General features: G+C 41.3%; 1 protein-coding gene across 1 annotated transcript; it reads left to right on the forward strand.

The window, feature by feature from the left end:
- Positions 1–5,144: 5,144 nt before the first annotated feature.
- On the forward strand, positions 5,145–10,637 carry GKN1 (gastrokine 1; the record flags this gene model as incomplete). Its single annotated transcript, XM_079791637.1, has 6 exons — positions 5,145–5,156; positions 7,241–7,294; positions 7,381–7,515; positions 8,455–8,565; positions 9,736–9,883; positions 10,543–10,637. 6 exons carry the CDS (start codon positions 5,145–5,147, stop codon positions 10,635–10,637), a joined length of 555 nt encoding a protein of 184 aa, XP_079647763.1.
- Between the last annotated feature and the right edge of the window lie 2,488 nt (positions 10,638–13,125).

The following is a 13,125-nucleotide window of genomic DNA, read 5'->3' on the forward strand; positions in this document are numbered from 1 at the left end:
TCCACACCCTTTTCAGAATGGAAGTACTCAGCCAAGTTCAATTGTTTAACATTCTGTTTATCTCTACTTTCATATATTTTATATAAATGAAATCATCACTCAGGAGACCTTCTTTAAGCAAGACTTTTCCAGTTTAGTTGCCTTGGGGTAAGGGAGGATCCAAAAAGTTTGGCAAATGCAATTGGGCAGATAGACAAGCAGCAACAGAAAGGCAGCATTGTCTATATTTTGGATGACAATGGTCCCAGAGGAAACAGAGAAAGGAGAGGACTCTGCAATGCACAGGAAAGAGCTTGTTCCACTTGGCTGATATTAGATCATTTCTCTCCTATACAAAAACAATAATGTACTAGGCATGGATTTTCTGGAATTAGAAGCTTTCTAGCAATAATTATTAAAATGTTCATATACATGTTCCTATTGCTATTCTTTTGGACATCATTGATACAAGTACATCACAGCTATAAGCCCTGGAAGCTGTAGCCATAGGATGTAACTGTAATTGGAGTCTTAGCTACAAGCTAATAAACCAAGATGACTAGCTGAGACAAAAGTTCCCCTGAGATGACAAAATGTGTTCACACCACACAATGAACCACCTGACTTGATACCATCCCAAGGGTCTTCAAATTGATGCAGAGGATGCTCAGGAAAACAATAATAAAGGCAAAGAGACTGAGATAAAATCTCTGCCTGAACAGGCTTCTATACTGAAGCAAATTAATTAGAGTCCTGAATATCAGAAACAGCACAAGAATTAAAGGGAAGATGAGATTACTAAGGGCCTCATAGCTGACTGCAAAGCCAGCCCAATACCATGTCTACACAGGAGAGGTAATTTGAATAAGGTTATTTAATGATGAAAAAGTGCCCTGCACAGAGATATTCCCTTCCACTCGGAGAAAAGTCTGAAAGCGCTAAAGGCCCTCCAGATTTACAGATCTATAGCATGAGCATATTATATGTGGGCTGTATTCCATTTGTTCCACACTAAGGGAGTTCCCACCCAGTTCGACATGACAGGGTGTGGGGAAAGTGAGGCCTTGGGTGTGTGTGCTGGGAGATAAAATGACCATAGGCTTCTTGGCATGGCCCCACATCAAGCTCTGTGAGCAGAGCAGGCTCTATTGACTCAGGAGCTGGTTTGCCCCACACTGACCGTGGGTCACTGGGGCCACACCATCTCCTGGGACTCCCTTGATGCATCATACTAGTCAATATAGGTCAGCACCCCTCCCACTAGCTCCAAAACTCATAAATTAATATAGTTCATTTTTATTGTCTAGCTTAAGCATCTCTTTTATGCAATTACAATTTTTTTTAAATATATTCTTATTGATTTCAGAGATGAAGGGAGAGAGAGATAGAAAAATCAGTAATGAGAGAGAACCATTGATCAGGTGCCTCCATTGGGACCAGGAATCAAACTGGTGACCTCTTGGTTCCTGAGTCAAGGCTCAACTACTGAGCTGCACCCAGCTGGGCTGCAATTACAATTTTTAAAATCAGGCCTATTGAGCATCATATATGTGCCAGCATATTCTAGGTTCTATGGAGGTGACAAAAACAAATATGGATATATTCTGTCTTTCTCCTATGGGACAAGAAGCATCAAAACATACTCTCAGTGTGAGAGCAAGCAAGGGTCTTGCTCATGCTTCCTTAATACTTTTGGCCTTGGATGAGAGACAAGGGTTGAGGTAAGAGGTGACCATCCACCTTACCCCCACTCACCCTCTCACACTCACGAGCACACATTCATACATGTGGCACACAAAGAACAGAGGAAGAGGGTCTTCTGATTTTTGGACCCACTGAAATAACAATATTATATAAAGAAGGAATTTTTTTCTCTTTGACCCAGAGAGGGTAATAAAGACTTACTGAACGAAGAAAGCACAATAGAATCTAAGTCTCCTGGCTTCTAGTTCCAATAAGTAGTTCCCCAAATAGATTTTCAAATCCAGGGTGCAACCTCAGAAGTAGCACATGTCCCCCAGGGATGTTAATGTGTGTTGGAAAAAATAAATTAATAAAAGGGAAAGGAAAAGCAACTGGGGGCTATGGAAACTTAAATTGAGGAGAATCTGGATGAAACAGCGTGACATGGATTTCTCCCCTACAGATTTCTAAGTACATTTGATATGTGAAAGTGCATTGTCGATCTCTAACAGAGGGATTATTGGATCCTGCACTCTATCTATTTGTCATGGACCATTCACAGGCTCACTGTAGAAAATGTCAACCTCAAGTCCTTGGTAAGGTATGACAGGCACAAAGTGCTCTAGGTACTGCGCCCGTGTACTAAAACGACTACTCGTGGCTGAGTGGAAAGGCACCATGCCAAACATTCTTTTTGACTTTGAAGCCATGTGACAGTTCCCAAAGCAGATGAACACCTCTTCACATGTCTGCCTCCCACCCCAGGCTCATTGATCTTTCACAGCTAAAGAGTGAATTTGAAAGAAATTTGTGGACACATTTAAAACAAATAAAATCTTACCACCCAGGCCAACATTGTGATAGAGCTATTGGTAGTGAATCAAGCTTTATCACCATGTAACCACATGCCGTGACTACAATCTCTCTATATAAAAGCCTAATATGCAAATTGTCCCCTTGGGAGTTTGACCAGGAGACCAGGAGTTCAATTGCTCGCTATGATGTGTGCTGACCACCAGGGGGCAGCGCAGAACAAAGGAAGTCCCTGACCAGCAGCTGGAAGGCCCTGATCAGCCCTGATGGCTGGCCAGGCCTAGGGACCCCACCTGTGCATGAATTTCATGCACTGGGCCTCTAGTGCACACATAGAAAGATAATCATGAGCTCAAGGAGGTATCCAAAGGGGAAATATATAGATCAATGATTAATGAAATAAAGTTTTCCTCTTCAGCAATTTGATTTACCACCTTAAATTTGTAGGAAAGAACAGGAAAAAAATACAACTTAAATTCACCTCCTTTGTTTGCCAGTGACATTTTCTACTCTTTGTATTTGATGAAAATATTTTTTTATTATTTTATCATAATTTTTGTCAAATAAATTATCTATAAGTCAATAAAGGGACAGAAATTTCTTTTATAGCTCCAGGAAAATTGAGAAGCAGTGGTATTGAGCTGGGCCTTGAAAAATGAGTGGCAGTTTACCAATTCAAGAAAGGCAAGGATAAATCTTGTAACCTAGAAACCCATACCTGAAACCTATATGTTCATGTTAACCAATGTCACCTCTATAAATTTAATTTAAAAAAAAGAAAGGCAAGGGGTTGGTACTCCAGGGTGAGAGAATGGCATGGAACATCCTGAGGGTTCCAAGAATGATGGGAACTCTGGTGTAGCTAGAATGTACTACATGGTGGAGACTGACAGATACAGCTTGGAAGGCTTTGGGAACCTTATTATAAAAGACCCTGGAAGTCATTGATTGCCTCTCATAAGTGTCCTGACTGGGTATCGACTCTGCAACCTTTTGGTGCACAGGACAATTTGGTTCACCAATGAACCACCTGGCCAGGGCTGTTACTGGCATTTTTCTTCAGTCTCCTTCCTTCCCTTGGCAGAAGTTTAGCATATTCTGTGGCCTCGTCCTTATTTTTCTTAGTATGTTGTTTCTCTAGAATGATACGCTCACGTTTGTGTTGCAGAACGTGTGGAGTAATGAAACACTGAAGCTTGGGTGCTTTGGGCCTAGGTTTCTTGCCCTCTTTGTTTAGGGGCTTTCTCGCAACATATTGGTGGATGCCATCTTCTTTAGAGAGATTGAAAAGTTTGCATATTCTGCTAGCTCTTTGGGGCCCCAGGTGACAAGGCACAGTAGTATCGGTGAGACCAGGAATATTTTCCCCCTTTTTTTTACAATGACCAAGCTGAGAACACTGAGACTGGCATTCACAATGCAACCCTGAGAGATTTACGATCTCTCCAGTCCTCCATGATCTATAACAGAGATGCCCCTTACTCAGCAGCAGGAGGACACGGCCATGGGTCAAGACACCTGCTTCAAGGGGAAATCTTGTTTGACATTCCCACTACTAATTCAAACCACATAACCCAGTGATGGGCAACCTTTTGAGCTTGGTGTGTCAAACTTCGCCAAAAAACTGAGCATAACTCGGGTAGTGTGTGATTTTGAGGAAAAAACATTATTTTGCAAATGTTTCATCCTCAGGAGCAGCAAATGTTTCATCCTCGGCATGCGGCCGCCTCAGCGGCCGCGTGTCATCAGAAATGGCTACGCGTGTCAGTGCTGACACGCGTGTCATAGGTTCGCCATCACTGACATAACCCTTCCATTTTCCACCCAGTGTGTTAGCAGCAACTTCTGTGTCCATACACTTCTCATAAAAGGTATGAAGTTTGCATGCATCATCCACATCAGTGAGTTTCTGGCAGCTAGTGGCTGGGAAAGAGATGTTCAGCTTCATCCTGAGGCAGCCGTCTGCCTTGGAGGCGCCACGAAAGAGCAAGAGACATTTCTAAGATGAAATGACAAGGTTGAGTAACTAATGGGACGAGGTGGTCATAAGAATAGGCTGAAGACAGCCCACAGATTGTCCAACCAAATGCATGGTACTATCATGGAGAGAGCTTAGGACTGCAGAAAAGGGAGTAGGTTTGGTGGGGTTAGCTAATAGAACATGTTTAGCCTAAGCAAAACCATTACAACGGGTTCAGGTAAAGGTAAGGAGATGAAGTCATTCTCACATTCTTACAGGAATGAAGTCATTCGCACATTCACACATGCTCCCTGGAAGGCCCAATGTGTCCACAGTTTCTTATCTGTGATCTTGTTTGATTTTAGGGATTATTCCTTTTCTGAATCTGGAATATCAATATATAAAATACCCACACCCGCACTTCATAAGTTATCATAAATCATATTGAGTTTGTTACGATATCTTCAACTTCAACAAATGATGAGTCAGATGAACTCCATGTCAAAGTGCCTTGCTAACCAGGTAGATATTCCAAAGGCTTCTTGCTACACTGGATTATGGCACGGATATGGGAAATGAAGGAAGATAAGTCTTTGACTCCACCTGGTCACACCTACTTTGAGTAAAGCTAGTCAAGTACAAATATGAGAGAACTTCTTGTCTGATTCCATGCCTGTCTTCTCCACTCCATCGCTCTGGTGAAGTCAAGATGAAGTTCACAGTGAGTAGAAATTTTCTTTTGAATTTATTACTTTATAATAGGAGACTGTCCACATTTTGAGCTAAGAGCATCTGCTTCTTACAACAATCCTATATAATAAAAGGGTAATATGCAAATTGACTCTAATGGCAAAACGACCGGAACAACAGGTCACTATGACGTTCACTGACCACCAGGGGCAGACGCTCAATGCAGGAGCTGCTCCCTGGTGGTCCGTGCACTCCCACAGGGGGAGCTCCGCTCAGCTACAAGCCAGGCTGATGGCTGCGAGTACAGCAGCGGTGGTGGCGGGAGTCTCTCCTACCTCCTCGGCAGCGCTATGGATGACTGACTGAGGCTTAGGCCCTTGGAGCGGGCCTAAGCCAGCAGGTGGACATCCCCTGAGGGATCCCAGACTGCAAGAGGGCACAGGCCAGGCTGAGGACCCCCCAACCCCCATGAGTGCATGATTTTTCGTGCACCGGGCCTCTAGTATCACCATACTGGAAAATTTTGTTTTAAAAATATTTGTCTTTTATTTTCACAGAATTGTGATATTTATAAGCAGCTCTATAAAAAGGATAGTTATACTGGGATTAAACAGCTGTCTGAGAATCTTATACCATGCTATCTTTAATAAAATTACTTTCCAGATCTCCTGATTTAAGACTGGGCAAAGAGCAAGCAGTCCCTAATCCTTGAAAATGTCTGATCTTTCCCCTCTTTCTTAACTCCCTCTTTTACCAAAACTCCTAAGTATGTTCAGGCAAGATAAAAGGCATCTTATCAAAACAAATGAGGGAGAGACTTACTGGCACATTCTCTGCTGTCAAATGGATCTCCAAGTCAGAGAGGCTTGCCCAGGACCCTGTCTAGAGTCATTTATTCATGAAAACACCTGATGCATGAACTAGTACAGCATTTCACCTGTGGTTCCAGATAAAGGGCTAGGAGTACAGCAGGTGGACCACAAAATTCTGCCAAAACAACTGGTGGTATCATGTGTGTTTTATAACAGCAGTATGAGGCTAGAATCAGATGAGTGCTTTCATGTTTCAACATACTAAATACTAAAATTTATTACAGCAGACTCTGCTTCATAATGGAGTATAAAATCATTATCTAGAAATAAGTTCCAGAAACCACAAACTTCGTGTTTGTTTGTTTTTTCAAGAGGTCATATCTGGATCTTTCCTGGTTCTGCAATGAACAAGGGATAGAACCCTGGCCAATACAAACTTGGTCAAGTCACTTAAGTAACGTCTAAAGCTCAATTTCCTGATCTGTGAAAAGACTGCATTGTACTAGTCCTCTCTAAAATTTCTTTCATCTCTTGACACTTTTTTTTTTTTGGAGGCTAATTTTTACTTTCTTCCTAAGCTATCAGGAGAAAAGTTAAGCAAATAAAATATTACCAGTGCAGTTCTCAAACCATTTTGTCCCAGGTAAAGGAAATGAGAATAGGTACTCAGAATCAGGCACCCTGCATAAAACGCTGTGTTATGACAAGCAGTATCATGGACCCAGTGATAAGTGACTAACCCAGGTACCCTGGGACAGTTACTAACTCCCCTTATGCTAACCATACTTGACAGCCAGGCATTCCATCCTTTGCCTCTCAGCGCCAGTATTCAACCTGTTTACTAATCTATTGCTTTTAAAAATTAAAAAGACTACTTCTGCTATTAGGGGGTCTAGGAAGGTAGGCAAGAAGGCATTCATATCAAATAGGGAAAGTAACAAATCATTTTCAGATGTGATTCTCAGAACTTATAACCATTTTCAGATCATATCGTTAATTTTCAATTTTATTTTTTAATATATCAACACTTTACTAATTTTTTCACAAGACCTACATTAAAAATTGTAAAACTATATATCACAACATAATTAACAAAATAATTACTGTAAGTAATTAACCTATAATTCTACATTATCATTAAAACTTTCTATGGTTAAAAATATACCAGGGCAAAGAAGAAAAGAGAGCATACTCAACAGAGTAGTAAAATTAGTAAATCTTTTCTATGAGCTTGGGTAGAGAAAGAAATAAGAGGACATTGTGTTGCCATGTGACCGGAGACCAATGTTATTTGTGATTTCAGATTTTCTTTGCTGGACTTCTTGGTGTCCTCCTGGCTCCTGCCCTTGCTGAATATGTAAGTCTCACCTTTAAAGTGTTACCAAAATGTATTTGCAAAAGAAATGTGGTATTAAAGCATTATCAATTTCTCACACATTTCAGAATGTCAACAGCGGCGAAAACAACAGTGATGGAAGTGGACAGCCGTCAGTGAGTGTCAACAGTGAACAAAACGTGGCCAATATTGACGACAATGATGGATTGGACTCCTGGAATATGATCTTGGATTACAAAACTGTAGGTAGCCAACATGCTATTTCCATTCTTTACAAATACGAGGTTTCTTTTTTAACTAAAAAAATAAAATAAATTGCCTGCTCACCATAAAAAGTAAATTCTAACTGCACATAAGCATAGTTATAAGTAAAAGTGCCCATTTTGCTCACCTAGTTTCACCCCCTAGATACAACTGCTGTTAATAAGTTTCCCACAATCAGTTAAATTTCAAACCAATGAACAGTAAGTAGAATCCACTATGCTCAAGGGGTTAGTAGGGCTCTAAGACAAATATGAGCATCCTTTCGCTTTGCGTGCACATACCCTCAATAATGATCAAAGGCCATCACAATATTACTGCTGCCAAAGTATAGCCTATCTCATTCTGTTTTCAATTTCCTTCTAAAAAATAAAAATTGGCATTTCACTCGTAATTCAAAAGGACCAAAGGAAATGCAAATGATAATATTAATTGGCAAGGGAAGCAAAAAACACTTGGCTCTGGTTAGAAGACCCAATTGTCCAATTATCAGCTCTGTATTTAACAAACTTTGTACTTTCAAAAAGCCAACTCTTTTTTGTTTCGTTTTATCATCTGATAAATTAGAAAACTATTTCCTGTCTTACCTGCCTCCTTGAAATGTAAAGATCAAAGGAGATTAAAATGGGATAGTATTAAAGTTTATTTCAGCAAAACAGACATATGTAATGACCCTTACCATGCTAGAACCTGAAGATAAAGCAGTAAGTTAGACACTCAGGCTCTGCCCCTTCAAAGATTTAGTGGTTTATCCTTAGAAATGTTAGCGATAAATAGGATTGCAAAATAGGGCCAGATCCTGCACTCTTATCCCAGTTCATCATGATCTCAGAGTTCCATTTCCCTCTGCTGGGAAAATGATTTGACAAGAAAAGCTGCCTGGAGAACATACTCCTCACTACCTACCACCTTCCTAACAGGGCTTCGCTGCAGTCCGAGTTTTCCGTAAGAAGTCATGCATTGTGCACAGAATGAACAAGGGTGCCATGCCCTCTCTTCAAGCCCTTGATGCAATGGTCAAGGAAAAGAAGGTAAAAATAAAAGTCTTTTTTAGTTTTGTTCGGGGGAGACCTTATGATCTCCAGAAAAATGAGACGGTCACAATCATTCCCTCTTGACCACAGTAAGATGTAACACAAAAGGGGGAGTGAAATTGGTAAGTTCCTGAGGAGAAGCAGCTGCCACCAAGCTCAAAAGCTGTGGCTCGTTGCCCTGGCCGGGTTGGCTCAGTAGATAGAGCATCAGCCTGTGGACTGAGGGGTCCTGGGTTCAATTCCGGCCAGGGGCACATGCCTGGGTTTCGGGCTCGATCCTCAGTGGGGGGTGTGCAGGAGGCAGCTGGTCAATGATTCTCTCTCATCATTGATGTTTCTATCTCTCTCTCCTTCTCCCTTCATCTCTGAAATCAATAAAGAAATATATATTTTTTAAAAAAAGCTGTAGCACGCACCTGCCCCTACAGAGGTTCTCAGAACATCTAACATTGACTGTTAGAGAAACAAAACTCTGCTCACAACCAGGAGAGCTTTCAGCACTTTTTCAAGGACATTTTTTCTGTCAGAATTGAGTTAAGGATATTAGATTTAGAAAAAAAAATAGAGGATACACAGTTAAGTTTGAATTTTAGATAAGCGATGAAAAATGTTTTAGGATAAGTATGTCCTATGCAATATTTGGGACATACCTATACTAAAAAAAAATGATATCTTGTTTATTTGAAATTCAAATTTAACTCGATGTCCTGTATTTTCTCTGGCAACCCCAGGTGAGATGGTTGGGGAGATGGAATCCATCATTTTTACAAATTTTTGCCTGAGTTTGTATTCCTATAACTGATAAATGGGTCCCTTTCGTTGATAAGGCAGAGAAATAAATTAACAGCACTCTCAGAAGCTGGTATCATATAGCTCAATCCAAGAAATAGAAGATGATCAAATGAGGCCCCAAAGTTCAGAATAAATTTAGCCTCAGACTTCTGCTTATATGAGAAGCTGAGGTTTCACGCCAGCTAAATGCCTTGAGATACTTAGAAATTCTGAGACATGCACAGTAGCAATTGCTTCTTCTTCATTTTGATTATGGAAAAATTACAGTTAAGCAATACTGCCTATTGGTCTTGTACACACCCCTCAATTCAACAAACCACCTGGGCTTAGCATTCATTCTCCCTCTTTCTTTTCCCCTGTCTTCTCTCTACTCAGGTTCAGGGTGAAGGACCAGGTGGACCACCTCCCAAAGGCCTGATATACTCAATCAACCCTGACAAAGTCGACAACCTGGACAAGTTTGGAAAACCCATCGTTGGCATGTGCAAGGGGGTTCCAACATACATGGCCGAAGAAATTCACGGTGAGTAGCCACCCTACTGTGCACTCCACATTAGTGCTGGTGGAATTGTCAAACTATTCTCAAGGTGTGTCCACAGAGAACACCAACTACTCAGAGATGTCAAAGCTAATACTTAGGTAGTGCTTGCTCCCTGCCATGCACTATTCTATGTGACTTAAGTATGTTAACTCATTTGTTCCTGGATGAGGAAACTGAGGCACAGAGATCACAAAACCCTTGACGGGGTCAATTCTAAGCATTTTGGCTCTGGATTCTATGCTCTTAAGGATTTGGGAATACTGCTTTTCAAGGTGAATCTAGAGAGCACTCATGGCATCTTCAAAGAAATACATGAGTTACTAAATGAAAGGACAATACCAAGAGAATCTATTGACTTTTTATAGCTGAAGCAATCACTTCATTTCTGGGCATTCAAAGAATAACTTACACAAAAGCAAAGTATCTACCTAGGAACCTAACCTAACAGCAATTTTCCAGATCTTTGAGTCAATTGATTTAATGTTGATAGCTAACTAGCTAGAGCTTGAAATTGTTGAAGAGCTAGTTTGGAAACTGTGACATCCCCTTTTCCCCACCCTCTACCTACATCCCCACATTCCCAAACAAGTCCTAGAAAAGACATTGATATTGTGTGTGTTTTTTTCTTTTCTTTTTATCAGGAACAAGCCTAGCATTTGCCTTCAATTTGTGCTTCAATACTATAATACCCCCGTATTCAACCCTTTCCTTCTGTGGAGCTTTAACGGGAAAGTAAAAAAAATAAAAAAGTTGCTGTGGGTTTATTCATCAAAATGGATTTTAATCATGTCATTCTGAAATGTTTAGTTTCTTTAAGTTTCAATAAAACTATTTAGCACTGAATGTAGTTTAACCTAAAATTCCTTATGGTTTCCATTTGATCAAAAGTGTAATGTCATGGTAGCAAGTTGTCAAAATGCATTAGACCCAACTATTAGCCTAAATTCAGGAACTGTCCCTTATTAAGAACCCCTTCAGATGCTTCAGATACTACTACTAACCACAGCTCTGGGAATGGTTCCAAGATCATTTGACTGCTCTGAAGATTGCTCTATAGTTGATGTGCACAGTAACATTTCAGATCAGCAAGGGTAGAAATTCATTCAAAGTCACATGAGCCAGAAAAGGGGGTTAATTGCCAGGATATTCAGAAATCTAAATAATCTGGGGATAAGAAAAGCAGCTGGTATCAAAGAGAATGGAGCCAGGAACTATCTTGACATATAGACCCAAGTCTCCTTCTCTCTCCCTGAAGCCATGTTTTCACTCTTCTCAGCCCCTCTCTAAATTCTGCTTTCCTCCTCTTTCCATCTTGCAGATGGCTTTTTCTATATTCATGACAGAAATGGCTGAACCAAAATGTTAGCTTCATCTCCTATGTCTACCTGTCTTTTCAGCATAAGAGGTGGTGTCTAATCCTTTTGAATCCTGATTCAAATTTTTCTGGACCCTGTTTGGTTCAACCATTCATAACCTCCACACTTTGATGGCCAGGGAAGTGAGCCACATGTTCCCCATACAGCATTGGGGTGTCCAGTGAAAGAGAAAGATTTCAGAGAAAATAGAGACTCCAAATATTATGTATTTTCTGTTTGTTTTTTTATTTAAGTCATGTTTTACTTTTAAATTACAATTAACATATAATATTATATTAGTTTCAGGTGTACATCCCAGTAATTAGTACCATAAAAAACTACAGTTTATTTTTAAACATTAGCTCCCATACCTTTTCTTTAAATCTTGGGTGCCATAAAAGTATATCTAATCATTCCCATGTCTTCAGATGGGATATCCCTGTATTCCCCTGTGCTGCGCCAGCACAGTCAAGGGTTCGGTGAGCCTGAGGGAGGGCCAGCGAAGGATGAAGAAAAGACAGACAAAGAGAATAAGCTGGGTCTAGGTGGATCTTCTGTGCATGACTGAGACCACAGAACAGATCCAGACTGCAAGCTGATGCTTTATTTTATAGTCAGAGGTAAACAAGGTAATTTACAATGTCCTTGTAAGTTTCACTTGTTTTGTGAAACTCACTGCACCTCCCACAGCACATTAGCTACCAGGAAAGATCTAGGGAGCAGTCTCAAGATCAAGCTTAATTATGCTAAGAGGGCTGTGCCCTCTAAGCTGGGACTTGTTTGCGGCTATGCCAGCAGGTCAGTCCGAGGCTTAACCCTGTAACCACTCCCTACATTCCCCTACCTAACAAAGACTTGGATTTCCACCATTTGAAACACTGCCAATATTTACCACCCTAATTGGGAGGAAATGATAATTTTCTTTTGCATGAGGCAATTTCATTGCTGTTTACAAGAAGTGTACTATCAGTTTAGTAAAACTTCCAAAATACTGTATCCTAAAGCCATGAGGTGTGGAACCCTGTCAAATACTGCCCTACTGTGAGTGACAAAGAAATCAAACTGAGACTTTACAAGCTGGATACAATGTCATGTGGCTGACTTAGGGAACTGGTGAATCCCATGTTTCATGGAAAAATTGTCTAGTCGCTATTTTAGGTAGGGGCGAGTGGTGTTCACCAGATTAATACAGGTTCAATCTCATTGCCAGTGCTGGGTCTGAGGTCACTCAGTAAATGTCTGAAGGTATACCAAATCTAGCTGCCCCCTACAGGGTGCCCACAGATCTTTGTGGTGGTGTCTCAGAGAATCAGCAGGGTGATGCCAGCAGAGTTTATCAGGCCCAAACAGACCAAGATTTGATTTTGTGAAGGGAGGGCTCTGCACCAGCCAGGCATGTGGGGAGAAAATGGGCCCTGTCCTAGAGCCACACAACTCAGAATATCCCATATTCTGCTGGGAGCCCAAGTTCAGCAGGGTGGAGTTGTGAGAATAGAGCTAGTGGATCTCCTGTGAGGGAAAGGTGCCAATCAAGCTTGGGAGAAGATGAGAAGAAGTAGGTCCACCTCAGAGCCACACAACTTAACCTATCTTAGATTCTGCCCAGACCTGCAGGGGAGCCCGCACTCTGCAGGGTGGGGCCACCAGGAGTCAGGAGGGTGGGACTGCCAGGAGCCTGGAGGATGGGGCTAGCAGATCTCCCTTGAGTGGGAGGCACCAATCAGATTCACTGGAAAGTGAGGGGAATGACCCCTACCCCAAAGTCGCACAACTCAGTCATTGACACCCCTAAATCTTCCTGGACCTCTACTCCCTGGTCCAGGCAGCTGACTCCTCAGCAGGGCATGAGCTCCACAGGGTGGGACAACA

Source organism: Cnephaeus nilssonii (genome assembly GCF_951640355.1).
Source record: "Cnephaeus nilssonii genome assembly, chromosome: 15".
Taxonomy (NCBI): Eukaryota; Metazoa; Chordata; class Mammalia; order Chiroptera; family Vespertilionidae; genus Cnephaeus; species Cnephaeus nilssonii.